The following is a 24,391-nucleotide window of genomic DNA, read 5'->3' on the forward strand; positions in this document are numbered from 1 at the left end:
AAACCGACTTTCTCCTATGTCCATCACTGATTTTAAATGCTGCAACTTCCTTCAGTGAAATGATGAAGAAAATAAATATTCAAAATCAGCATTAACAAAATATTTGGATTGCACCCAGGTCACAGTAATAACATATATATAACATATATAGTGGTTGTCTCTTACAGTATTTTTTGTGCACTGCAGGGACCCCAGTCAGAAGTCCTTGTTTGTTATAATATGTTGGTTGGATGAGGCTTAACTGCGGTGATCAGGATTCAGAGACACAAAGACACTCATTGCAGGCATGAGTATTTTTTTTTTTTTACTACACAATGGTCGTGACACTTACAAGATCACCAGTGGGGACGGTAGTGATGTTTAACATTAGAGTTAACCATTGCATGACTCGCAAAGAGATTGAAGTTTAAACCGACTCCCAAGCGCCATCTGGTGGTTTGTATTGACACTGCAACCACAACATGTGGTATTTCACTTCAGTAGTTGATAGATGCACAAGAAATATATTTTTTTCCTACTCTCCCAACAATAATGCACTAAAATGTTTTAAGTGTATTTTTATTAATTAATTAATAAATTTTTTAATGCTCCATAACCCTTATCATACCATGGAATGCAATGCCTTATACTGTGGTCCAGTATAAGTGCTACTGCTTTCAAGAATGTGCAGTATAAATTCAGCAATTGCAAAAGTTCTGTGGAGATCTTCTAAAACTGGCAAAAAGGGAGATTACTGGTAAATTTATAGATTTATAATAATCTAAATCAATGTGTTTTGAAGAGATTTCACGTTCAATATAACGATTAATGTTAAATCCGTCACGTCATGGACAGTTTTAATGATGTAAACTGACATAAACAAAGTAAATAATTTGAATGACAAACTTTGATTGTTTTTACACATTGAACACGAATGAATTCCGTCTAAACTTCCAAAAAAAAAGCTGTAGTCTATTTCAAACCAGTCTAGTCTGTTGGAAGCCGCCACCAGATGGCAGTGTTACATAAACACATCAACGAGCATATTTCTCAATATAAACCATGCAGTAGTTATTACGTTAATAATTCCATCACTATTTTTTTTAAGGTTTTCATTTTAAGTTGACTATCTTGTATTTATAATATGTATCCAAGTGAATAACAACCGAAAACACTGTACGGATCAGATGTGTCCTCTCTTAAGACAGTCCCTAAATCCTGAAATAGACACCCGCAGAAAGCGCACATAGCCTTATTGTCTTTAAGTTTGATGTTGAACACGCGAAATATAACATGCAGCTTTATTATACAAATCTTTAGTAGGTTTGTTGTACAAATAATCTAAAAAATGGCCATCGTCTAATTTAAACCTAAAATCTACACCTTTATTCTTTGACCACTAGATGGCGGGGTTGTATAAATTTTCTTCAGCCTACGCTTGTGTTCCCACACTTGTCTAGCATCGGTCAATTTCACTGTCTGTTGCACATTAAATGAAATCATAATGATTGTAAGAAATATTCTTATTGTTTTCCTCTCTTCTTTTTATTATTATTATTGTCATCACTGTATAAAAAGACGAGTAGACTATTTCTATCTTCTAAAAAAGCATTTTATTTTATTCATTAGAAAGTAATGGTAAATACTCATATTCGTGGTGACACTTGCATATCCGTGTTTTTTTTTTAATCACAGTCTGTATCTATAACTGAACATTATACCATAAGGATTTTCAGCTGATACAATAATGACATGAGATACTGCGGCTCAGTAGCTATGGCTCAGTAGGTAGAGTGGGTTGTCCATGAAGGGTCAGCGGTTCGATCCCCCGAGTGTCCCATATGCCGAAGTGTCCTTGAGCAAGACACTGAATGTGGATGTGTCTCTGACTGCTTTGAATACCTTTGAGTAGGTAGAAAATCGCTATATAAGATCATTTATCAACCCTTATTAGTTAGATGCTAATGCCCTTAGCTTTGTGTTTGAGGCTGTTTCATACATACACTTCATTTCATGACAAATTGTTGCCAGATATTAGCAAAAAAATAATAATACTAAGCTCTGGATCCACTCAGAATATAAAGTCATGGTATTAAATATTCATTACAAAATAATCTATGTTTGTATTATTTACAGTACTTTCACATTAGTACAGCAGCTTAATCAAACAACAAGACAAATAACAGCTCTCACTTGCAGAAGCCTGCATGGTTTGTGGATGATTCATTCCGGATGACAGACATACACTTGTCCAGCACACATAGAATAAAACCAAATAACATGTTCATGTAGTAGGCTGCCCATCAAGGGTAAAATATGGGTCACACACAAGCTGCACATCGTTACTGACTCTTTACATGTGAGCAGATTTTCAACAATATAGAGATTGTCTCTAACATGTGCATAACAATGCATGAGAATAAGTGCCAAGAACCCTCAGTGCAGGGTAGAGCGGTTCAGTGAATCTGCAGTGGAAGGTGTGGATGTGGATCGTTATGCCAGAACAGAGCGTGTAGAAGGACAGAGTGCCAGCAGGCCAGTCCAGATACACAGCCACTCTGTTGGAACTAGACACTGCAGCTGTGGGTGTCTTCTCTCCGCTGTGCAAAGCAATGTTCCTGTTGCAGTCGAAAGCCCAGGACTTGTCGTTCCACCCGAGCAAGGAGTCATCCTCCCGTCCTTTCCTCCCGAATGATTTGTACACCACTCCAACACTTATTGGTCCCTTCCACTCCACCTCCCAGTAGCAGCGCTCAGTGACACCATTCTTACATAGAACCTGGTGCCTGAATTCAAACCTGTCTGGGTGATCGGGATATGACTGCATCTTTAACACCATTGTCACTTGTTTATCACCTTGCGACAGTAGGAATTTCTTGTTTGCTGTGTTGGGGTCTAGTAGGAGGTCACAAGCATCTGGAAGGAGGGAAAAATACAAAGTCTGTTTAAAGATCAAATGCGATAGGATAAAATACTTATAGGTTAGTATTAATGGTCGTGATCAGGAACATGTCTGTTCACTTTAGTTGAGGAAGTGAAGAATGAAAGTAGCTGAGTGAGTAAGTGGAGAATAGCACTTACATTTTCTGAGCCCAGGTACAATCCGGCATGCTCCACAATGATCAACACTGAAGCGAAAAACAAAAATACCAGAGGCTGGGTATACAGGTCACATTTGTACTACTTATTGTTAGCTTAGCTGACCATGGCCTTAGTAGCAATTGCTACAAAACAACTGCTGTATTTACACCAGAAGTCCCCAAATGTTTGCGTTTTTAAGGAACTTTCCAAATGGTGTGGTGGTTAGCAGTGATGCCTTGCAGCAAGAGGGTTCTGGGTTCAGAGATTAATCAAGAGACATCAGTGATTCGTTGTTGTTGTCATGAAACCATGATTACACGTAACCTTAAGGTAGGCCTCATTGTTGGCGTCGGCGTTAATATACCTGAGAGTGTCCAGTCTCCACCGTGGATCCTCAAGTCCAGCAGAGAGCAGCTTCACCCCTGAGTCTCCTGGATGGTTGTAGCTCAGGTCCAGCTCTCTCAGGTGTGAGGGGTTGCAGCTCAAAGCTGAGGCAAGAGAAGCACAGCCTTTCTCTGTAACCAGGCACCCCGACAACCTGTTGGGAGTACACGTTTAAACAACTTTTAACTCTTGCACGCTGGTGTTTATCTCTTTGTAAAAGCAAAGATTCACGACGACTGACCTGAGTGTTTCCAGTCTACAGTTTGGGCTTTGCAGCCCAACACACAGGAGCTGAACTCCCGAATCCCACAAATCATTGTTGCTCAGGTCCAGTTTTCTCAGGCTGGAGGAGTCGGACAGTAAAGGTGAGGCCAGATGTCCGCAGCCTATATGTGACAAGCTACAACAACTGAGCCTGGAGAAGAAGTAGTGATGATGTTTTTTTTAGTCGCTTCAATCAACAGTAGCAACAGAAGCAAATGTAGAATCTGAACTTGAATCATTGATGTGAACAGACCTGAGACTCTCCAGTCGACAGTGTACACTTTGAAGTCCTTTAGACAGATGCTTCACTCCTCCATTGTGCAGGTTATTGTTACTGAGATCCATTTCTCTCAGGCTGGAATACCGGCCCTTTGTTGGCTCACAGCATCTTGATCTAAGCAAGAAATGGCAATTAAAAACAAACACTTACAGGCATAATACATATCAATTATTGTTTATACACTCTATTCTATTCTATTCACACTGTTTTTTCAATCCTACACATTCTTCTACAAAACCAACACATTCATTCAAGGTGTGCTAATAATAAATACTGTACACTTTAAATGACCACGGAGCATCATTTTGATAAGACATCGATCTCTCTTTTCTAAATGCCGTCTTCACTTTTGGATTTCTTGGAGGACGGTTGCTCAGGTCTGGCTCTTTTCCGTGGGAGGGGCTGAAGCTCAGGGCTGAGGCCAAAGAAATGCATCCCCCTTCGGAAACCTCACAGCTTGACAACCTGCATGTGGAAATATATCATTCATTTTTGTTTCATTTGTTTTCAATTTCATTTTTACACAGATTATTATCCATTAACCATACACAATGTACATAATGTCATGCACTGGCTTGGCTTAACAGTCTGAATTGTCATCATTCCGGTTTTCAAGCATTCATTTAATCGTTAACTTGTTTTCTCAATCTGCTGGAAAAACAAGTTAATGTTTTTTGTTTCCATCGCAAAACTCTCATGCCCATTCAGATGGTCAGATGGTAAAGTCTTATAGCACTTCAGGGTTTTATGTTTATTGTTTGTGCCTTACTTAAAATCTGGACTGTGCCTCTTCCAGCTCTATTTCCCCAAATTGGTTGACTTTTGCTTTTAAAACCTCACTTTGTTAGTCATATAACACTCTTGTCCTCTTGCAAAAATTTCTTAGTGAATGTGTTGCAATATGTTGTGCGTTTGAATGGCAGGAAGTCACCATGGCAACCCATTTGTGAAAACAGAGAAAGCATGCTGTTGCTTTTTTGGTGCTTTTCAGTGACAAACTCGCTCTGTGCATGAAAAAAAAAAAAAAAACAAGGCCAATTTTATCATTTTTCATACAGTAGGAACTAGCTGGCCTTTTTTGTTTGGTTTTGCTTCATAGTTTATGTCCACTGAGTCTCTAGGGATCAGCTTAAAAAGTGTTATAATTGCGTTAAGCAGGAAGGAGAAGAAGAAAAACAGGAAGAAGCAATCCAGCAGAGAGAAGCTGAGGCTGAAGCTGCATTAGCTTCCCCAGAGAGGATACAGCCGGCGTGAGTCACACGAAAACTGATCTTTTAAGAGTAAGCGTTGGCTCATGGTGCCTTTGTTCAAATTGCACTGAGATACAGAACCATTCCTCTGCCAATAATTTAGGCGTGAGCCATCAGTCAATCAGAGCTAGAGCTACCAAAGGAGTAACAAGCCCAGCGGAAGGCTGCGTGTGCTTTGCCACAAACAACATCTTGGAAAGAGTTGTTCTGGAAGCCTTCTGAAATAGCCTGAAGCTCGGATAGTGATACATCTTTAATGTTGTACTTGTTGATCAGGGAGTCCACACTATTCAAAGACCTTTCTTTTTCTAAAGCAAAGACAGCCAGACACAAATACTGACCTGAGAATTTCCAGTTTACACTGCGGGCTTCCCAATCCAGCAGAGAGCTGCTTCACTCCTGAATCCTGCAAGCTGTTGTAACTCAAGTCCAGCTCTCTCATGCTGGAGGACTCTGAGACAAGAATGGGAGCCAGAGCTTCACAAGACAGGCGTGAGAGCTGAGATTGGTCCAGTCTAAATTAGGAATCCGACAAGTGGGAAAAGACAGTAAAAATGAAATGTTATGTCACAGAAGATTCTGATTTACTGATCAGTCTACTGAACCATTCAAAATAAATAGTACTTTCTTGAGCTGAGGACACACTAGTTTTTTTTTGCCAAGTTTTACCCACAATTCCCAGTTGGGCAAAGTCTGCTCTAGTCTCCACTAGTTGAGATGGATAGTTGGCACAAAAAACTGTTAGTGTGCGAGGTTAACAGACCATGACCTGACCTCAGTCACAGTCAATCAAATGAATCGAGTTATGGCAGGAGCAAGAGTGCCTATGTATTGTTGATTGCAGGTCATACAGATGTTAAGTGTGTGATCCTTCAGTCCTCCAGTTCTCATACAAAAATCTCCAGTCTGTTAGTGTGTACCCCCAGTCTTTTTAAAATCTGTAAAAACTGTGAAAGTTGTGTAGTGTTTTCCCCAGCTGTAGCCAAGCGACTCTTATGAGATTGATTCATATTTGGCTATATGTCCAGGGTTGAGCATTACAGCATTGGACTGATGATAATTACTTCCACCTGAGGCGAATGTTCACTTTGCACAACTTTAAATGTGAACTGCATTGGAACAAAATATATCGTAAAAAGATGTTATCTGCAAGTGTGTAAATCACTAAAGACAACGTCTTACAGTGCTATTCTTGAGATTTTAACCAATGGCAGCATTCTCATAAGAACCTCCTCTGATTTCGAGTATGTCTTCAGGTCAAACACATCCAGGTCTTTTTCAGATGACAGCACCACATAGACCAAGGCTGACCACTGAGCAGGAGAGAGGTGGGCCCTTGAGAGAGTTTCTGTCCTCAGGTACTGTTGGATCTCATCTACTAGTGAAGAGTCCTTCAGTTCACTCAGACAGTGGAACAGGTTAATGCATCTCTCTGGTGATGGATTCTCCCTGATTTTCTTTTGGATGTATTTCACAACTTCCTGGTTGGACTCTGGGCTGCCTCTTTTTTGTTTCAAAAGGCCTTGTAAGAGATCCTGATTTGACTTCCAAGAAAGCCCCACAAGGAATCTGAGGAATAAGTCTAGGTGTCCATTTGGACTCTGCAGGGCTTTATCCACAGCTTTCTTACAGACTTGAGTTGTAGACGCTTTCCTGATAAGGTTATGCATCTGCTGGATAAGTGTTTGTGGTTGGGCCATCACATTTTTGCCGTCATTAAAGGCTGACATTGTGACAAAAAGTGCTGCCAGAAACTCCTGAATGCTCATATGGACGAAGCAAAACATCTTGTCTTCACACAGCCCGTCTTCTTCTTTGAAGATTTGCGTGAACACTCCCGAGTAGACAGATGCTTCGCTAAGGTGAATGCCACTGTTCTTCAAATCTGTCTCATAGAAAATCAGATTACCTTTCTCCAACTGATGGAAAGCCAGCTTTGCAAGTGACTTGATGATTTTGATGTCCTTGCTCATGTCGTACTTCACTTCCGTCTGTTTGATCTGAAACACCAAGAATCTCGTATACATCTCGGTCAGAGTCTGAGGAATTTTATGTCTTTCTTTTTCTCCTAACATTTGCATCAGAACTGTAGAAGTGATCCAGCAGAAGACTGGAATGTGGCACATGATGTGGAGGCTTCGCGAGGCCTTAACGTGGGAGATGACTGTGCCACACAGCTGCTCATCTCTGAATCTCTTCCTGAAATACTCCTCCTTTTGTGGGTCCGTGAACCCTCTCACTTCTGTCACGATGTCAACAAAGTCAACAGGAATTTGGTTGGCTGCTGCTGGTCGTGTGGTTATCCAGAGTCTAGCAGCGGGGAGCAGCCTCCCCTTGATGAGGTGGGCCAGCAGTTCACCCACGGATAGTCGCTCGTCCACAGAGCATTCGCTATCGACGGCGTAGCTGAAGTCAAGATGTAGGCGGCTTTCGTCCAAACCATCGAGCACAAAAAGAAGTTTAAATGGGCTCTTGTCATAGTTGGTGTTTCCTGAATCCTGCAGCTTTGCAAAAATGTAATTAAGTGCCTTCACGTTGATGTCTCGGCTTTCCCTGATACATTTGTGAATGAGCTCAGCAAAACAAAACTTTTTCCCCTTCAGTAAATTCAGCTGGCGGAAGGTGAAAGGGAATGTGAGATGCACGTCCTGATTGGCTCGTCCCTCAGCCCAGTCCAGGATGAACTTATGCACCAGAAATGTCTTCCCAATTCCTGCGATCCCATTAGTCAGAACTGTTCTCACAGGTGTTTTTTCACCTGAAGGGTGTTTGAAAATGTCATTGTGCTGGATCGGTCTCTCGGTTGCTCCTGTTTTTCTCAGCGTCATCTCAATGCGCCTGACCTCATGCTGCCTGTTTACATCTACATCATTTCCATCTATGATGTAGAGCTCAGTGTAGATATCGTCCAAAAGTTTCTTGTCATTTTGCCTAGATGACCCCTCTCGTATACACATAAACTTGTTCTGGAGGTTTGACCGGAGTAAGCGTTGGTACGACGTGATGGGTTGTGGAGGCATTGGTCCTTTCACCAAGAACTCTGTAAGGAATTCAGGCACATGATTCAGTGTAAAGGAGTCTTTCAACCTCAGGGATAGAAATTAGACCAGAACCCTGAGCCAAGTTACTTTGGTAAAGTATAAAAAAAAAATAAAAAATATCCTTATTGAAAAAGCTATGCCAACAAAAATCCAACCTTTCAACACAACCTTTCTCTGCAGTCCTTTTAATTATACCACTTTTATTCAATATTTGTGTTTCCATAGCAAAATTTAGAGGACAAAATACAAATTAAACTAAACAGCAGCTAAATGCCCAAGCAATTAACTGTCACAGTCTCACCTTCAGCTTCAGGTCCAGAGGTGAGAGGATTATGGAGAACTGAAGGAACGGTTTGAATGGGCAAAACTCCTGCGTTCTCTCCAGCATCAGTGGCAGACTCTTGGAGAGACATTAGAGAGACGTGTAAATAGAAAGAAAAGTTAAAGTTTAGCTTCTACAATCTAGGACTTACTGTGGGACTTAGGACCACTTTCTGAAATCTGCTCCACTAAATCATTCCTGCCGATCTTCTTCAGAACTTCCACTGAGATGCGCAGTGCTCCAGGGAGGCTGTAGGTCTGCACCATCTTATCCACCGTGTCCTGCCTGTCAGCCTCCTCCAGCCAGCTCTTCGGGATAGCCTGGAAGCCTTCTACGACGCCAGCCTGCCTTAGGAACCACTGGAAGTGCTTGAACTCATCATTTGCCAGGTCCAGGAGAACTCCTAAGAGAAGCTCCACGTGTGATGCCATGGCTGGTATACCTGCTCACTTCAGACACAGTCGTATCATCAGACACCCAACTTCAGCAATTTGAATTTACTGATTTAGTGTTTCTGTCTCTCTTGGAAACTTGTCAAGACAGATGGTGTTTACAGGAGGCATCCACATAAAAATGTTTAGTGCAATCACAGAGAAACTATCAAATCAAGCATTTATGACAAGAAAAGTTAACACCAACCCTCTAAATCTGATTGACAGTTCCATCTTGTTTACCCAGTCTGTTCCAATTTAGTTGATTACAAGAAGCATTTTTATTCTGAATAGTCTGAATAATAGAGTACTAGTACCCATGTTATTATATCACTTTCATAACTTTGTGACAGTGTGACTGCCAACCACACTTTGTATGTGTACCATTATGAGGGTTCAATGACAAAAATTGTCATTAAAAGATCAAAAAAAGAACAAAACTGTCCTTTTAGAGACTGCATTACCACATATAGCCGATTTATCCCTGTGGGTAAATCCCTCTGCTAGTTCCACATTTTAACAGGAAACATAAATTGCATTCTTTCCTCTCTTCTGTCTCTCACACTGACACCCAAGGACGTGTTCACACACATACTTCCCCGCCCTCGCCTTTTCTCAGTCATAAATTAGGAACACATTTCTGCAGTAGTTTAACTGTATTTGTTTTGCAACACAAATAATTTTCATCAGTTATCATCCGGTTTTCTTGTCACACAGACAAGTCTGACTTTTCTTTAATAGTAATTCACTCTTTACTATATATATCTTGTTATTTATTTGGCTTTTGTTAACTCCTTTGGGGAGCTGGATTTTCAGATATTGTGTTGAAATTTAATTTTGCAAGACAAAGAGATTGGAAGGGTCTTCAACGTCATGCTAGTTATCATAACAACACTCAAGAGCACAGGCCTTCAAAAGTTGCAAAATCTATGGTTGATTAGACATTTATATATATATATATAGATATATATAATTTCCCCCCACAAATTTAAATTTCTATATTTTATTTTTATTTATTATCTTTATGGCAGTTGCATATTCACCCTACTGTTGTACCTGTATATTATTTAATCTTGAATGCAAAAATAATAATAATAATAATAATAACATCAATATATTTATAAATAGCACTAGACCAAGGTTAATATAGAACACATATAGTAGGTAGAGGGTTCCTACTTAATCTTGCCATCAGTTTGGGGTCCTTGGCCTGAAAAACGTAGAGGACCCCTATTAAAGAGTACATCCAGCACCCTTCAAGGTGATTAAAGCTGACTCTGCATCCTTTCTGCTCTCATCTTTTTTTTTCTTTTTTTTTTTTTGTCTTGTTATTTATTCAAATTAAATGCAGGGTATGTAATATTTTTGGTACAATTGCATCCAGATTTGAAAATGGCCTGTCAGCATGTGTAATTCAAGTGTTATGAGGGAACGCTTGACTTCTGTGCCTCCTCCTGGCTGCGTTTAAAGGCTTTATTAAAAAAAAAAAAAAAAGTCTGGTTTCCAAAGTCCGCCACATGCAGATGACTGGAGAAAAAAAGCGTTGATAATCTCTACCAAGTTTGTGGGAAGAAAAAAAATCACTTTCATGCCTTTGCTGTAACTCCTACACCTCATATTAACAAAGCATACAAACTTTTTAAAACACGTTTTAATGGATCTAGCAGCCAAACGCAAATGTTCAGTCGAAAGCAGATATATAATCCGGTCTTTTACCTACATTTTCAAGTCTCTTGATAAAACAGGAAGAAGAATCAAGTCAGCTTTCATTTCCAGGGGTCCTCCGTCTGTGGGTCCTAATGCTCGCTACACTCTTCCAAATGTAAATGTAACCCGTTGCAGAATAATTAAATGTTGTTTACTATGGTGGGTTCCCAGGGTTCCCAGACGGTCCCAGCCCATGCGGAAGTGCAAAAAGTTGCAGTTCATCGAGTGGCTGCTTGAGGCAGGCTGCAAAAGGGAGCAAATCCCCATAGACCCCCATGTTAAAAAGCTCAAATTTACAGCGTTATTAATCATGTTTACAGCCTGGTTCAAAAGACGGGTTTGGTCTCAAATGTTTATTTTACTGTTGGTGACAACTGTACGTTTATTTTTAATTAACGTTTAAAGTTCTGTATAATTAAGTGCGTTACCGTTTTGAGTGACAGGTGACGTGTGGGCGATGCCAGAGGCGGCTAGCTGCTAGGCTCGGTCTCTGTGAGTCCTCGCCTGAGCTAATGACAACGTTTCAGCTGAGTTTGAGGTTTTGGTACATTTTACATCATTTCAAATAATAATAAAATAATAATAATAATTGTCTGCTTTGCTGCACCTTCTACAAGACCAGCTGGTAACTGAATTTGGAGAATTAGTTTAGTAGTTGAAGTTAGATAGCAAATTTAGATCGATGAACCAAAGTGTGAATATTCATAATAATATTCCATACACATTTTCCTCCAGGCGATCCAGATGTTCTACATGAGATGAAGAGCTGGAGTGTCAGTATTCCTCATCTAGGCAGAGAACACTTTTAAAGTCATCACTCCATCACCGATTTTTATTACAGCCCAAAAGTGTTAACTTTAGTGTTGATGTTTTCATGATTTTGACTTTAATTTGTCACTTTTGCTCTTAAAAATATTACAATTAATTATTTATATGTATTAGTACTTGCTTGCAATAGAACTTGAATTCCACACTACAGCCATATAAAGCCTAGCAGAAAGAACCCTGCAGTGTAGAAAGGCCTTTAAGTACTGAAGATAACGTACTTGCTTAAAAAGATAGAAATAATAGACAGGCGCCTTAAACCCAAAACATCTGTTGCCTACATATATAGACTTATGTATTTCAATGCAAGCAAAATATTGTTATTTTGTAGACTTGCAGTGGTAGTTTTTTTTTTTTTTTTTTTTTTTAGTTAGTTAACTTGTTCACAATCAAATTTCACATATTTCTATATTATATGACTAGATTTAGTCAGACAAGTCACCCTTCAAAGGTGGAAGACAGCTGCACTGTACAGGGTTACATTGTGTTATAATATATTAAATATATATTTTAAATGCTGTATATATTGTATTATATATCCTTTACCTCGTATGATTGCAGGTAGTTTTGGTGAGTTAGGTTTTAAATAGTACATCAATATGGGATTATTATTTTTTTTTTTTTAATTAATTTACAATTGGATCAGTCATACAGACTTATTATACATGTTCATACAAGAATCCACTCATCTACGCCCACATTCACAACAACCAATAGTAGCACGCCATCAGTCCTGCGGAGGACCCAAACACGCCCTATAATAACAACATGCCGGGAAGTCCAAGTCAGGTGACAGATGAGGAAGCAGAGACAGTCAGGGTAGAATATACGGGTTTCTTGTGTACAAACAATACTGGGTGCGCGCGCAACCAGGGGGCAAAATGTGGTATTAATGCCGTATTGTGTTCAAGTTCTCCCTGACACAATTGCAGCAAAATGTCATTTCATTCGAAAAATCGCTTTCAATATCAGGAGAAGGGCCATAATGTTAGTGAATGCTAACAAAGTCAAAGTAAAAAAAACATGTTTACGACGAGGCTACTTTACGGCGTGACAACATAAAAAAAAAAGTCACTGTAGGTTTACGCTACAGGTCTGACAGCTCGTTAGCTAGGTCTCGACAGAGATGGCTCAGACCAACTGTATAGCATCAGCAGCTCAGACTGCACTGATTACCTGCACAAACTGGTCCTCAGCACTGGTGAGAAATTACAAGACCCATATCATATTGCGAGTGAGGAATGGATTGTAGATATGTCCAAATGGCCACCTATAATATGGCCCGACATATACAATTATCTAATTGAGAAACCTAGTGTGTAGTCTACACTAAGGACAGTTTGCGTGCATACAAATCTTTGGACGCGTATAATTATGTACTTTGTGGCCATGTGCAAAACTTAAAATGTTATGACACGAGTTCAGGGTTTTGCGCTTTGAGGGCAGGTGTCCCAGGTAATTTCACATTTTTTCTGCAGGGATAAATTCAACGCAATATTTACATATCAAGTATTTTAATAAAATCGTAGCCTAAATGTTATTTTAAAATTACTCCGTCATGTGATAATCCTTACATCTATATATATTTCCTCCTTCACTTAGCAATTACAGTGGAAGATCTTCAGGCACTCAAAAACATTTGTCCAGACGCTGCTTTATTCACATCCATCCTGTGGCCTGGAGCCACAATCATCTTCTTCTCTTGGCAAAAGGATGAGATCCCCTCGGGAAACAGTTTCCATCCATCCCTTTCGTGTAATTTACAGCACAACAGCTCCTTGTCATTTTCTTTCTCCGCTGATTCCGCTTTCTGCCCCCTGGCTGCGCACGCATATGTGCGATGGGGTTGCACAGATACCTGCCTAAACAGCTCTTACCTTTCGCCTGGCCGACATGCGTTTACCTTCGGAACATTTCTCGCGTTTTGGTGAAGGATATCTTCACCCGATGGGGCATACCAGTCTATGTCCTCTCAGATCGTGGGTCCCAGTTCATCTCGACCATCTTCCAGACAATGTGTCGGACCTGGAATGTAGGACACAAAATGACATCGGCATACCATCCCCAGACAAACCTCACAGAGAGAGTGAATCGTTTCTCCTGCTGAGCTGAATCTTGGATGACCTCTCAGAGGTCCACTGGAGTCCAAGACCTCCAAGGCCTCCTAGGCCTCCAAGTCCTTTGCAGCAAGCCTAGTACCAAAATGGCAAGGGCCATATTGGGTGGTGCAACGCTGCAATTATGTTGGGATTGGTTGTAAATAGTATAATATATTTGTACAGGTTTAAGGACTGCTTTGCTCTATCAAACCTTCATACTTTTGTCAGACGGGACTCTGACTGGCACCCCACTTACTTAAAATATCTGTCTGTTACAATAGAGACAAATGAGACTTCTTAAGCTCTGTTAGAGATACAATATTTGTGGGATAATAACAATGATCTTTTCCAGTCCATATCCATAATCAAGGATTTCCAATAATAGAACTTTTCTCTCGGAACAACAGTCTCACGTTTCTGAAGATATTGGCAAAAATAAGGGATTGGGAAGTTGTGGACTGACATGAACTGCTCATAGGAAAGCATATTGCCATACTCATCATCAAACAACATTTGTTATGTTATGTTATGTTATGTTATGTTATGTTATGTTATGTTATGTTATGTTATGTTATGTTGTGTTGTGTTGTGTTGTGTTGTGTTGTGTTGTGTTGTGGTGTGGTGTGGTATGGTATGGTATGGTATGGTATGGTATGTTTTGTTATGTTATGTTATGTTATGTTATGTTATGTTATGTTATGTTATGTTATGTTATGTTATGTCATGTCATGTCATGTCATGTTATGTTTATTTGATATTGAGTGTATATTTGAGTGTACATAGTAAGCATGCTAATTTACAACACCAGTCCATAGGCGGCTTTTTTTTTTAAAAAAACATAAGATAATCAGTGTTAGTAGTATTATTAAGAACAATGGCAAAAGGAGAAAAAGGAAAGAAAAAACAAACAAACAACAACAACAAAAAACAGCGGTATTTATACATGTGAGCATTGTTGTTCAGCCGTTTAGCCATCTTTTAAGCCCTCCGTTGAAAATGTTTGCATCAGTCTCTATTTTTAAGTAAGTGGGTAGTGTTCCATAGGTTAACCCCTTTTACAGAGAAGGCAGACTGTCCAAATGATGTTGTGCACCTAGGAACAACATAGTCACCATTGTAGGAGGCGCGTGTGTTTGCTTGACTCGATGTCCAACGTCTTTTTATCAGTGCAGAATATTTAATTTAGGGAAGAAAGCAGATTTATTCCTGATAGGTAGTCTTTGTCACAAGGAAGAGATTTGTGAGGAGAGAAGCTGATGGAAGTTGGATATTTTCACAGGTAACTTGTAACCGAAGCAGAAGCCCTCCCAACCTATTAAAAATATGATATTGAATAAAGAAAAAAACAACAGAATCGTGATTTTTAATGCACCTTTTTTTAACCAGTTAATTTTGAAGGTATCAACCATATCAACAAAATGACCCGGAGGTTGCCGCCTGGTCCCGACCACTGACCGACAGGTTTCTGTGCGACGTCATCGCACATATGCGCGCGCAGCCAGGGGGCAGGAAGCGGGACATTTCTTATTTGTTTACCAGCGGGGTCAGCGGAGAAAGAAAATGACAAGGAGCTGTTGTGCTGTGAACTGCACGAATCGGCAACAGGATGGATGGAAACTATTTAATATCCCGAGGGGATCTCATCCTTTTGCCAAGAGAAGAAGATTATTGTGGCTCCAGGCCATTAACAGGGCGGATTGGGGTCCTGAAGGTCCTAAAGGCGGCGAGAGTCTGTGCAGCGCCCACTTCGTGTCTGGTACGTTTGTGTTTTCCAACATGAGCTGGATAATGAGTTAGGACTGCGTGGGATTTTAGCATAGTTAATGAGAATATATGAGTGTGATTCAGTAGGTCATAGGCTAACTAACTGGCCAACAAATTTGTCTGTCTTCTGCTCAATGTTTGTAAAGTTTAACGTTAATCTTATACTTTCTCTTACCAGGAGCACCGTCCATGGATTGTGATAGTCCAGATTTTGTTCCGTCTGTTTTTTCACACAGAGGCATATCAGGAACTGTGGCAAGGTCAGTGTCATGTCATGTATTTGTAATTTTGTACTTTCTGGGTAGCTTGTTAACTATCTGAGCAAATAAGATCTTCTCGTGTGTCCATCTTTAATATGATATTGTATTATCTCTCAATGTGTTGATTTTTTTGTGTTTTTCACTTAACTGTACTCTATTATTTGTCCTAGATATGAAAGAAAGAGAATACGAGATGAAGAAAAGGCCCCTGCTACCTGCCCCACAAGCGAGCCTGAAGCACATACTGTACTGTACTCTTCATTTCTGTTTCATCATCTTTACGTGCAGCATCTTCCATTTGCCTTCCCCACATGACAGCTGGAACAGTCAGATCTGTGGCTGCATATTGCACAATATTTTTCATTACACTGTCGGCTGAGGTGTCTTTATACTTAACAACCCTGTAAAAAGTTGCTGCCAGTTACACGGCCCAGTCTGTCGAGTCCCCACAGAGTACTTCACACACTGCGTAAATTATACTAATATATAATATAATAATAATAAGTAATAGCCTACATGTAACGCTACTGAACCTTCAGTCCACTGCGGACAGTTGTGCGTAATATTTCATAGAGTACCAGCGCGTTCACTGTCATAGGCTACCTGGTATACACTGTGGGGTGTTGGTATGGTCGCTTTGGTCGGTTGAAGTTGATGGTTTTCCAACGATTTAGTTGGGACATGCAGGCGGCCTCCTCCTCAGTGCGTCTGCGCCCTGACAGCTCAACTTGGCACATGATGGCTGGGTCTACTACTCATACAGTCAATGGTCTACTTTTTTTTTAACTTTATTGAAAATTGTAACAAACACACACATTTCAACATTTCCAGCTCACATTCCTTACAAAATAATAGTATAATAAAGTTACATATATATATGACATTATAACAATAGTTGAGAAAAAGACAAAAAGAAAACAATCAAATTCACGATAAAGAAAATAAATTTTAGTGACAGATCTTGTAATCCCATGGATTAAAATGATAGTTATTGTGACAAATTTTTAACTAACATTTCTGAATGTATGTTCATTATAGATATGTATTTTTTTTATTTGTAAACAATTTAAGAGACTTAAAATAATAATCAACTTCAATTAAAAACAAATAACAGTCAATGATCTACTACTAGGTCCCGACGCGGCCTGTCGACGTAACTTCCGGTAGAGCTGTTGACGTAACGTCCGGTGGAGCTGTTGGCGGGCAGAACGGGATCGTTGCTCGTCGTCATTAGCGACGCCGTCGGTGCTATTGTGTGGTTCATCTGCAAAGCGAGGCTGAAGTCGCTGCGCTGCACGCTTCGGGTCAGTTTGCATCCCGCCCCTGCTCGCTTTCTGGCCTGCGACACCACGGTCAAATCTCAGAGGTTTCACTCGGGCCCACCATTAGCCCATACGAGCACGCGAAGCATTCTCTATAAAGGTAAGGGTCCCGTTAGCTAGCTAGCTGGCTGAAGCAAAACACGCCAGCCATGTTACCCTTCGGTCTGGAGGAGGCGGGCCGCCTGGTTTTCGCCGCTGTGCTCCGGTTTTGATGCATGGAAATGTAGCGTGTGTAAACTGAGCAAAACCCAAACTGTCCCAACTTACATTAGGGGTAGGTGGTGCAGAGAGGTGAGGCCATGCAGGCATGATGGGGGGGGCAGGGGTACCGCGCTAGCTTCTTTGGCTCTCATTAAAAAAAAAGAAATGGATTGGATATCATGGCTCTGTTTACAACATATAACAAGCGTCTCTTTAATTATTTGGATGGTGCCTTATTTATTTTAGTTTTGTTGTTTCAGGTCAGAAACTCGAGTCCCGTGTGATTCTGGGACATTTGTTCTTCATTTCGAGCCAAACCCCCAAACATGCGGTGTTTAAATCATCTATCTACCCGATGGGCCTCATGTCAGTCCATTCATTTGTTCGTGCGTTATTATATTGAGTTGCTGTAATTAGTCGTGTTGTCCACTAGATAATTTTTACTGAGAGGTTGAATTAGCTGCTAACATGAAACTTGGCCCATTAACTGGGAGGTGTATCCACAGAGAGTCTAATTGATTTATTTTTTTTTTCGTTTGTGTGCTCTGCAAAAAGTCCACCTAGACATCAAAAGTCCACCATTGAATGTCATTAACTTTTTTTGCTCATGTGTACAATGTGGAGAACTGTGCAGTGATATTATTTTTTCCATCAGTACCAAAGCTGGTATACAGTATTACACGGTTGTTAATATATATTTGAGAAAATGCTTCAAGGACGTTGTTTTTTCTTGAACTATTTTTGGAGGGAGATCAATCCGAGGGGTGGTCTTGAGATCTATGACCACAGCAGCATGTTCTCCTTGCAGCGTTTATTGTCATTGCACAACTGTAAAATTGCAACTCCTCCCTGTTAAAGACATAAGTGCCGGCAGTGACAGTCCTGTTAGAAAACTTTGCATGATGACTTGAAAAAAATCAGAGGTGTGCTGCTTACAGTAGTAACTTGTGACGTGCATTAGTGTTAACGACCACCTTTTATACACCGGCTGTATAAACACCACCTGTCCTTGCTGGAAAATCCCATCAACTCCCACGTACTCGGGCTCCCTCGTTTTTTCTTGCCACCTGGATATTTTAAAGAGGGCTGTGGAGTTGGTTACCAGCCAAAATGGGGCCACTGAAAAGACACACTCCAGACTTGCTTAGAGAGTTTGAGTGGTGCAGCTCTTTATCTGGTGACCCCTCCTCCTTTCTTTCCAAGCTCACTCAGGTTTCAGCATATTTTCTCTCTCCCTGGGCCTAACATGGCTCCTCCTTTTGATAAGGGGTGGACAGAGAGGCTGCCAAACCAGGAGGAATAAGTAGTTACGTTGCATGTTGATGTCAGCTGGTAGTGGTTACCGCATCCTAATTAAAATCTCCTGAACCCCTCCGTCTGCGCAGTATCGGTGTGTTCTGTCCAAAGTATTGGCAGTTTAGTACAAAAATTCAGATGTTTTTCTGCAGCAAAGGTCCACACGATGCAACGCACCGTGCAACCTGTCAATCGGATCCTTTCTTGAATGGCCTCTTTGTTTGTCCACTGCTGTCCTGTTTGACCGCCAGGCTGTACGCTGTGAGTACAGCTGTAGTTTCACCAACCCCACAGAGTTGGAGGCCAGGAGTCACATTCTTCTCTCCTGTTCATGTGAACAGTTTGATTTTATTCAGCAAAACAGTTTTGAATCAATATATAATGAAGCAACTCAGGAAATACAAGGGTCCTCGTGAGTTTTGCATTAATAAGTGATTTAAGTATAAAATCAAATACCCATGAAGACGAGCGCAACACACTCCCAGATTATTTGCTAGAACTTTGCAAACATTTTCTGTCTATTGTACAGTGTTAGATATAATGCTTTATAGGTATCACCATGTACAATTGGAGACCAATACATGCGCACCTCCTTTGCGTCTGCACGTTTCCTCCTTGTTCTACCAGGGGTTTCCTCCAACCATCAAGCTGGCGACTGTAGCGGCAAAGAAGGGCAAGAAGGCTGAGGAGGAGGAACAGCCTGCAGCACCTTCAGCAGCACCACCAGCAGCTGCAGCGGCGCCAGCAGCAGCAGCAGCAACAGCAACAGCAGCAGCAGCACCAGCTGCTGCAGAGGAGGAGGAAGAAGAGGAGTATGTGGTGGAAAAGGTTTTGGACCGCCGGGTGGTGAAGGGCAAAGTGGAGTTCCTGCTGAAATGGAAAGGATTTTCAGAGTGAGTACAAGTCATTCTCAGTAATCAAAATAGGTTTGGTGTTTTTTTAAAAAAAATTTAAATTTGTTTTTTACCAGAGCACATCGTCGTCTTCCTTTGTTGATTTACTGATTGTTTGCTCATATATGATAAAGGTTGATGACAAATTACAGCTCAAGCACAGGAGCTGAAGAGTTTGTTCCATCTAACAACATACTTCACCCTTTAACAACAGGAGCTTAATTGCTATCAACTCAGTAAGTCAGGAATCCCGCTGTTGGGTTTTTATTTGGTGAAACCCTTGTCTAAATTTTGATGGGACACAGATGCCACATTTAACGTACAGTTTGATCTATACTGTGTTATTACTCTGTTACTAGCGTTGAACCCACCCAGGGAAACGGAGGCCCCCTAAAACCCCTTCTCACATAGCTATGGCCTACTTTTCCTTTTCCCTTTGAGCTACTAGATACCGTAGCTGCTATCTTCCACAGGAAGCAATAAAATGTGTCTGTTGGTGCAGCCAACCACATCTCTTAACCCCATCCAATCCAGACGCAACTGTGGCCCTTAGTCTTTGGCATCAAGGGAAGAGCACCTGAGAGTAAACAAGTTTATTTAACAAACTATAACAGAATCCATCCGATAACTTTCCAAGGACCAGGAGCAATAAATAATAAAAGTCGCTCTTGTCTCTGTAGCGCAGCGAGTACTAATGGTGATTCCTGTCATGTGTTTCTGTCTGCACCCACCGGTCTAGTGAGGACAATACATGGGAGCCCGAGGAAAACCTGGACTGCCCCGACCTTATCGCAGAGTACATGCAGAAACACAAAGAGAAGGAGGAGAAAAAGAAAGAGGCCAAGAGGAAAGTACCCACAGATGCCTCTGGAGACTCAGAAGAGCGAGGAAGCAAGAGGAAGAAGGAGGAGGTGAGTGGATGCTCCTTGCTGTCAAGAATCCCAGCAGATTTTCTAATCGCACAGTGTGCACACAGATCCCTTAATGTGCGTTGTGTCCTCACCTCCTAGCCGTCTGTTTTTCCTTATTTAGTTCCGTGATCTTTTGTTTGTTTCCTCCCCGTCTCTAGGGTGAGAAGGCCAGAGGTTTTGGCAGAGGGCTGCAGCCGGAGAGAATTATCGGCGCAACAGACTCGAGCGGAGAGCTGATGTTCCTCATGAAGTGGTGGGTCTTCACTTGTTCTCTTTTAGAGATGGAGATGATAATGGAATATAATTTGGATTCGATCTCAATCAGTTTGAAATAAGAACTCAGATACATTCAACCCCCCCCCCCCCCCCCTTTTTTTTTTTGGTGGAAAATGAATGAATGAATAAATAAATGAATGTGATGGATTTGCACTATAACTTGCACTGAACAGAGACAAATATAAATAGATGCATTCGAACAATAATAAGATCAGTTAATGTCTGGAAGTTACTATTGAAACTGTGGTTACTGTAAGAGACAAAATAAACAATGATCTACTCTAGAACTTCAATAGTGCACTCCTAAATATGTAACCTCAACTTTATAAGAAGCACAACAACAAACGTGTGTAATCGGTGCTTAAAACCAACATTTAAAGCACAGGAAAAGCACAGAGAGAAGAGCTGCGAATACTTCTGACTTTTTCAAATGCCTCAAAGAGACGTTTCAAGTCAGTAGCACACATTACAAAATGACAAACACGTTACAAATAAAATATGAAATGATATACACTGTTGACTAGAGAGAAAGAACAGATCCTCCAGTGAAAAGGCATGTGCATTGGGAAGCTGTAGGTCGAAGCGTCACTGCTCACCTGGAATGGAAAGTGGTGTTTCAAAAAAATAAAAGACCTGGTCTACTTTCTCTCTTGAATCAAAACTGACAGGAAAAACTCAGACGAGGCCGACCTGGTCCCAGCCAAGGAGGCAAACGTCAAATGTCCGCAAGTCGTGATCTCATTCTACGAGGAGCGCCTCACGTGGCACTCCTACCCCACAGAAGAGGAGGAGAAGAAAGAAGAGGAGAAAAAAGACTAGACAAAGAGGAGAGGGAATGGTGGCAGTGGAGGGCAGGACATCTATTACACACCCAGGAACTGTTGTCCAAGTTATTTGACTCTAACAGCCACTTTGGCAGCATAAGTGTGGGTGGTTGGGTGGGTGGGTGGGGGGGGGGCGACTGCCAAAGTAGCTGACAGAGGAAAAAGAAGTTGGTTTCCTGCCCTGCGAGGATTCCTGAAAAGATGCTCCCACCTGTATCTCAAGTGAAAAAATATAAGCTGTTTTAAAGAGGTATGTTGACACTTAGACTCATGTTTTTCTGTTTGTTCTGTAAGTATTCCTTGGAGGACGGTGTGAGGAATCCCAGACAGCGAAAGCACGCTCGTCAAGTTACCTCTTTAACTAATTAGCGTTGAAGAGAGAAGCGCGCTAAACGTCGGCTGCGACTGGCAAGTTTCTCTTCCTGCCAGTCGCCGGTCCTCATTTAGAAATCGTCTTTTAAAGCAGCATGTTCCCGTGGGGTCAAACGGGTCGGATGCACGGGAGGGAACGTCTTTGGCGAGGTGCTGTAGTTGGGTGAGGTATTAAGGAGTAAAAAGGGTGGACAGAAACCATTCTACTGTTTAATATCTGTTACTTGTGCCACCTCATTTCTCATTATGACTGACATACCACTGTTTATTTCAAAATGCTCAAACACCAAATGATGACTGTACATTTGACTCGGACGTGGGCTCGCGAGGAACGGTTGCAGTCTTTGTGAAAACACCACCAGTTGTTGGCCTTATGTGTCCTACCAGCCAGCGTGGCAGCTATAGATGATGCCGAAACATCAAAGAAATTAATCGACAGAATGTATTTCAACATTACGTCTTCTCAGTAATGATCGTAGCTACTGATGTCCTTGAGAAGCACGCGGCTCACTCCAACTACACCCGGCCGAGGCAAGATAATACTAACTGCTACTTTATCTGAAACCAGGTGACGAGTAACCACAATACTTAACAGTAGCTGCCGCATGAGCTTAAATGGACAGGCACACTGAATGCCTTAAGAAGCTGTAGGTTTTCAGTTCATCGCTGAATTAATTTCTACAGAGATTAGCTGGAATCTTCTGGCTTTTGAGCATCATTTTTTTTCCAAATCCGTTAGCTGTTGTCATGCTAAAATGTGTTTTTTTTTTTTCTTTTTCTTTTTTTTGTTATTGCTTCTAGACGTAAGGTACATTTTACACTGTAAGGATATGTTCTTTTTAAAGCATGCTTAATACGTTAGGATGCTGCAACAAGCTGTTCAGATTTGGGATCATCAAGCACGTTCCCCTGGAATAAGCCCTTCGGTGTTCAAACCAACAGGAAGCTACCTGTAGGTGTAGCATGTGTGTATCTGGTAACTCATCTACCAGCTGCATTGTCACCAAACCAGCCAACAAACTTGTTTGACTCATGAAACAATGGAAGTGGCTTGTTAATAGTGCTGCCACTTTGGCTGCTAGGTGGTGGTGGTGATGGTGGTGGGGTTTGCTGACGAGACGACAACTCAGTTTCTCAGTAGGTACATGCTCCATCACAAACACAACTGTGTTTTATTGCTAACAGAGGTCATTCAAAATACCTTGAAGTCTATTATTTCCGTTTAACGTTAACCCAGTACTGTTTACTAGGCTGTATTGTTTTAGCTTACACTGCCGGGGCACCTCTCAAGACATTGGAATTCTTCTGGTTTCTTTGTGTTTTTTTTTTTGCGTTTATGGTTTTTTAACACAACTTTTGATGCTGAAATAAAACCGGATGCAACTTTTCAATTAGGCAAGCTCAGTCGGATCAGTTCATTCGGAGGGTTCCTCGTGTTTATTCTGCTGCCCAATGTTTTATGTGTTGAATGTAGCCCGGCTATGTGTATCGATATGTATACTGTATTAAAGTTAGCATAGTAGCTTCTTGTTAGCCACGGACTGAGTGTAAAAGATGGACGAAGCGTGGGGGTCTAAAGAAAGTCCGTGCAGATGTCCTTTCTTCACATCCAAATCAGACCACTGCAGACTCCAATGAAATCCAAGATGGCAGCAGCCAAATGCCAAATTTGAAGCTTCAAAAAGGTAGCGCACAAACCAATGTTTGTGGCTACATCCATCTTTTGTACACAGTCAGTGCTATTAGTACACCTAGGCTGGCTAGTTCGAACCTCTTTTCAGTCTTTTTGCGACTTGACATTTCTCAAGAACCAAACTTGGCTAAAACAACGGTGACCTGTGCCACAGCAGTTTTTAAAATATTTACATTTTCTAACAGTATTTTGATTCGTTTTAATAAGCCTTAACCCCAAGTGTCATGTCATCGATGGATGGCATGGATCGACTCTGCAGGCTGCATAATAGCGGTTTTAAAGGTTCACTTTAAAAATGTTTTTTCTTCTTCTGACGGTATTTTTGTGGCATCCGAATCCTGCATCAAGTATGATGAATGAGACGTTCTGTTTCATCATTAACAGGAGGGGATTGAACTAGCTGCTCCTGGGTCTCTTACTTAGCTTTTCTGTCTTGTCTCTGAAACTTCTGTGTATTTAGGGTATTAGCTTGTGTTGTGCTGTTGCATGTTCATTGGTTTCCCTTGCAAAGTTACTGTCACTGCTGATCTTTTCATTTGTTTTAGACAATAAACGTTTTCGTTTTTGTAACATTTTGCACTTGCCTCATTTAGTCCATTGTTTTATTTTTGCGTCTATTTGAGTAAATTGCAAGCTTCATTTTTGTGCTGCTACTGGTCATATGTTTCCAAACTTGGCAAAATGTGCCTTCAAAACACTTATTGTTATAGTGTTGATATCCTTGTGTATGTAATATGAATTTATATGGACTACTACTCACAAAGACTGGGTTGTCACATCTGATTTCGGATTTAGTTTAAGTCTAAAAATACAGCCCTCTCATGTGTAAAAATATCCAGCCATTACTCCGTTACATGTCAATGTACAGTTTTTCACAAATGTGTAACCATATCTCTTTCACCACATTCAGACATAT

At 41.0% G+C, this 24,391-nt stretch overlaps 2 protein-coding genes across 3 annotated transcripts; one reads left to right on the forward strand and one right to left on the reverse strand.

Moving 5' to 3' along the window:
- Positions 1–1,579: 1,579 nt before the first annotated feature.
- LOC124998505 (NACHT, LRR and PYD domains-containing protein 3-like) lies at positions 1,580–10,942 on the reverse strand. Of its 2 annotated transcripts, none has more exons than XM_047572961.1 (11): positions 10,753–10,942; positions 8,753–9,043; positions 8,581–8,679; positions 6,421–8,278; positions 5,580–5,753; positions 4,268–4,453; positions 3,962–4,102; positions 3,686–3,859; positions 3,425–3,598; positions 3,061–3,107; positions 1,580–2,895 (listed from the first exon to the last, which is right to left on the reverse strand). In XM_047572961.1, exons 2-11 carry the CDS (start codon positions 9,030–9,032, stop codon positions 2,372–2,374), a joined length of 3,657 nt encoding a protein of 1,218 aa, XP_047428917.1. In that variant the 5' UTR covers positions 9,033–9,043; positions 10,753–10,942; the 3' UTR covers positions 1,580–2,371. The 2 variants fall into 2 exon arrangements, with proteins under 2 accessions (XP_047428917.1, XP_047428916.1); XM_047572960.1 differs by having other exon boundaries at positions 8,753–9,050.
- Positions 10,943–17,143: 6,201 nt separating this feature from the next.
- Positions 17,144–24,052, forward strand: cbx1a (chromobox homolog 1a (HP1 beta homolog Drosophila)). The gene is made up of 5 exons (XM_047572969.1): positions 17,144–18,767; positions 19,134–19,399; positions 20,139–20,310; positions 20,469–20,563; positions 21,255–24,052. The coding sequence occupies exons 1-5, from the start codon at positions 18,645–18,647 to the stop codon at positions 21,403–21,405; spliced, it is 807 nt and encodes a 268-aa protein (XP_047428925.1). The 5' UTR covers positions 17,144–18,644; the 3' UTR covers positions 21,406–24,052.
- The last annotated feature ends 339 nt before the right edge of the window (positions 24,053–24,391 follow it).

The sequence above is a fragment of the Mugil cephalus genome, chromosome 20 (genome assembly GCF_022458985.1).
Source record: "Mugil cephalus isolate CIBA_MC_2020 chromosome 20, CIBA_Mcephalus_1.1, whole genome shotgun sequence".
In the NCBI taxonomy this organism is placed as follows: domain Eukaryota; kingdom Metazoa; phylum Chordata; class Actinopteri; order Mugiliformes; family Mugilidae; genus Mugil; species Mugil cephalus.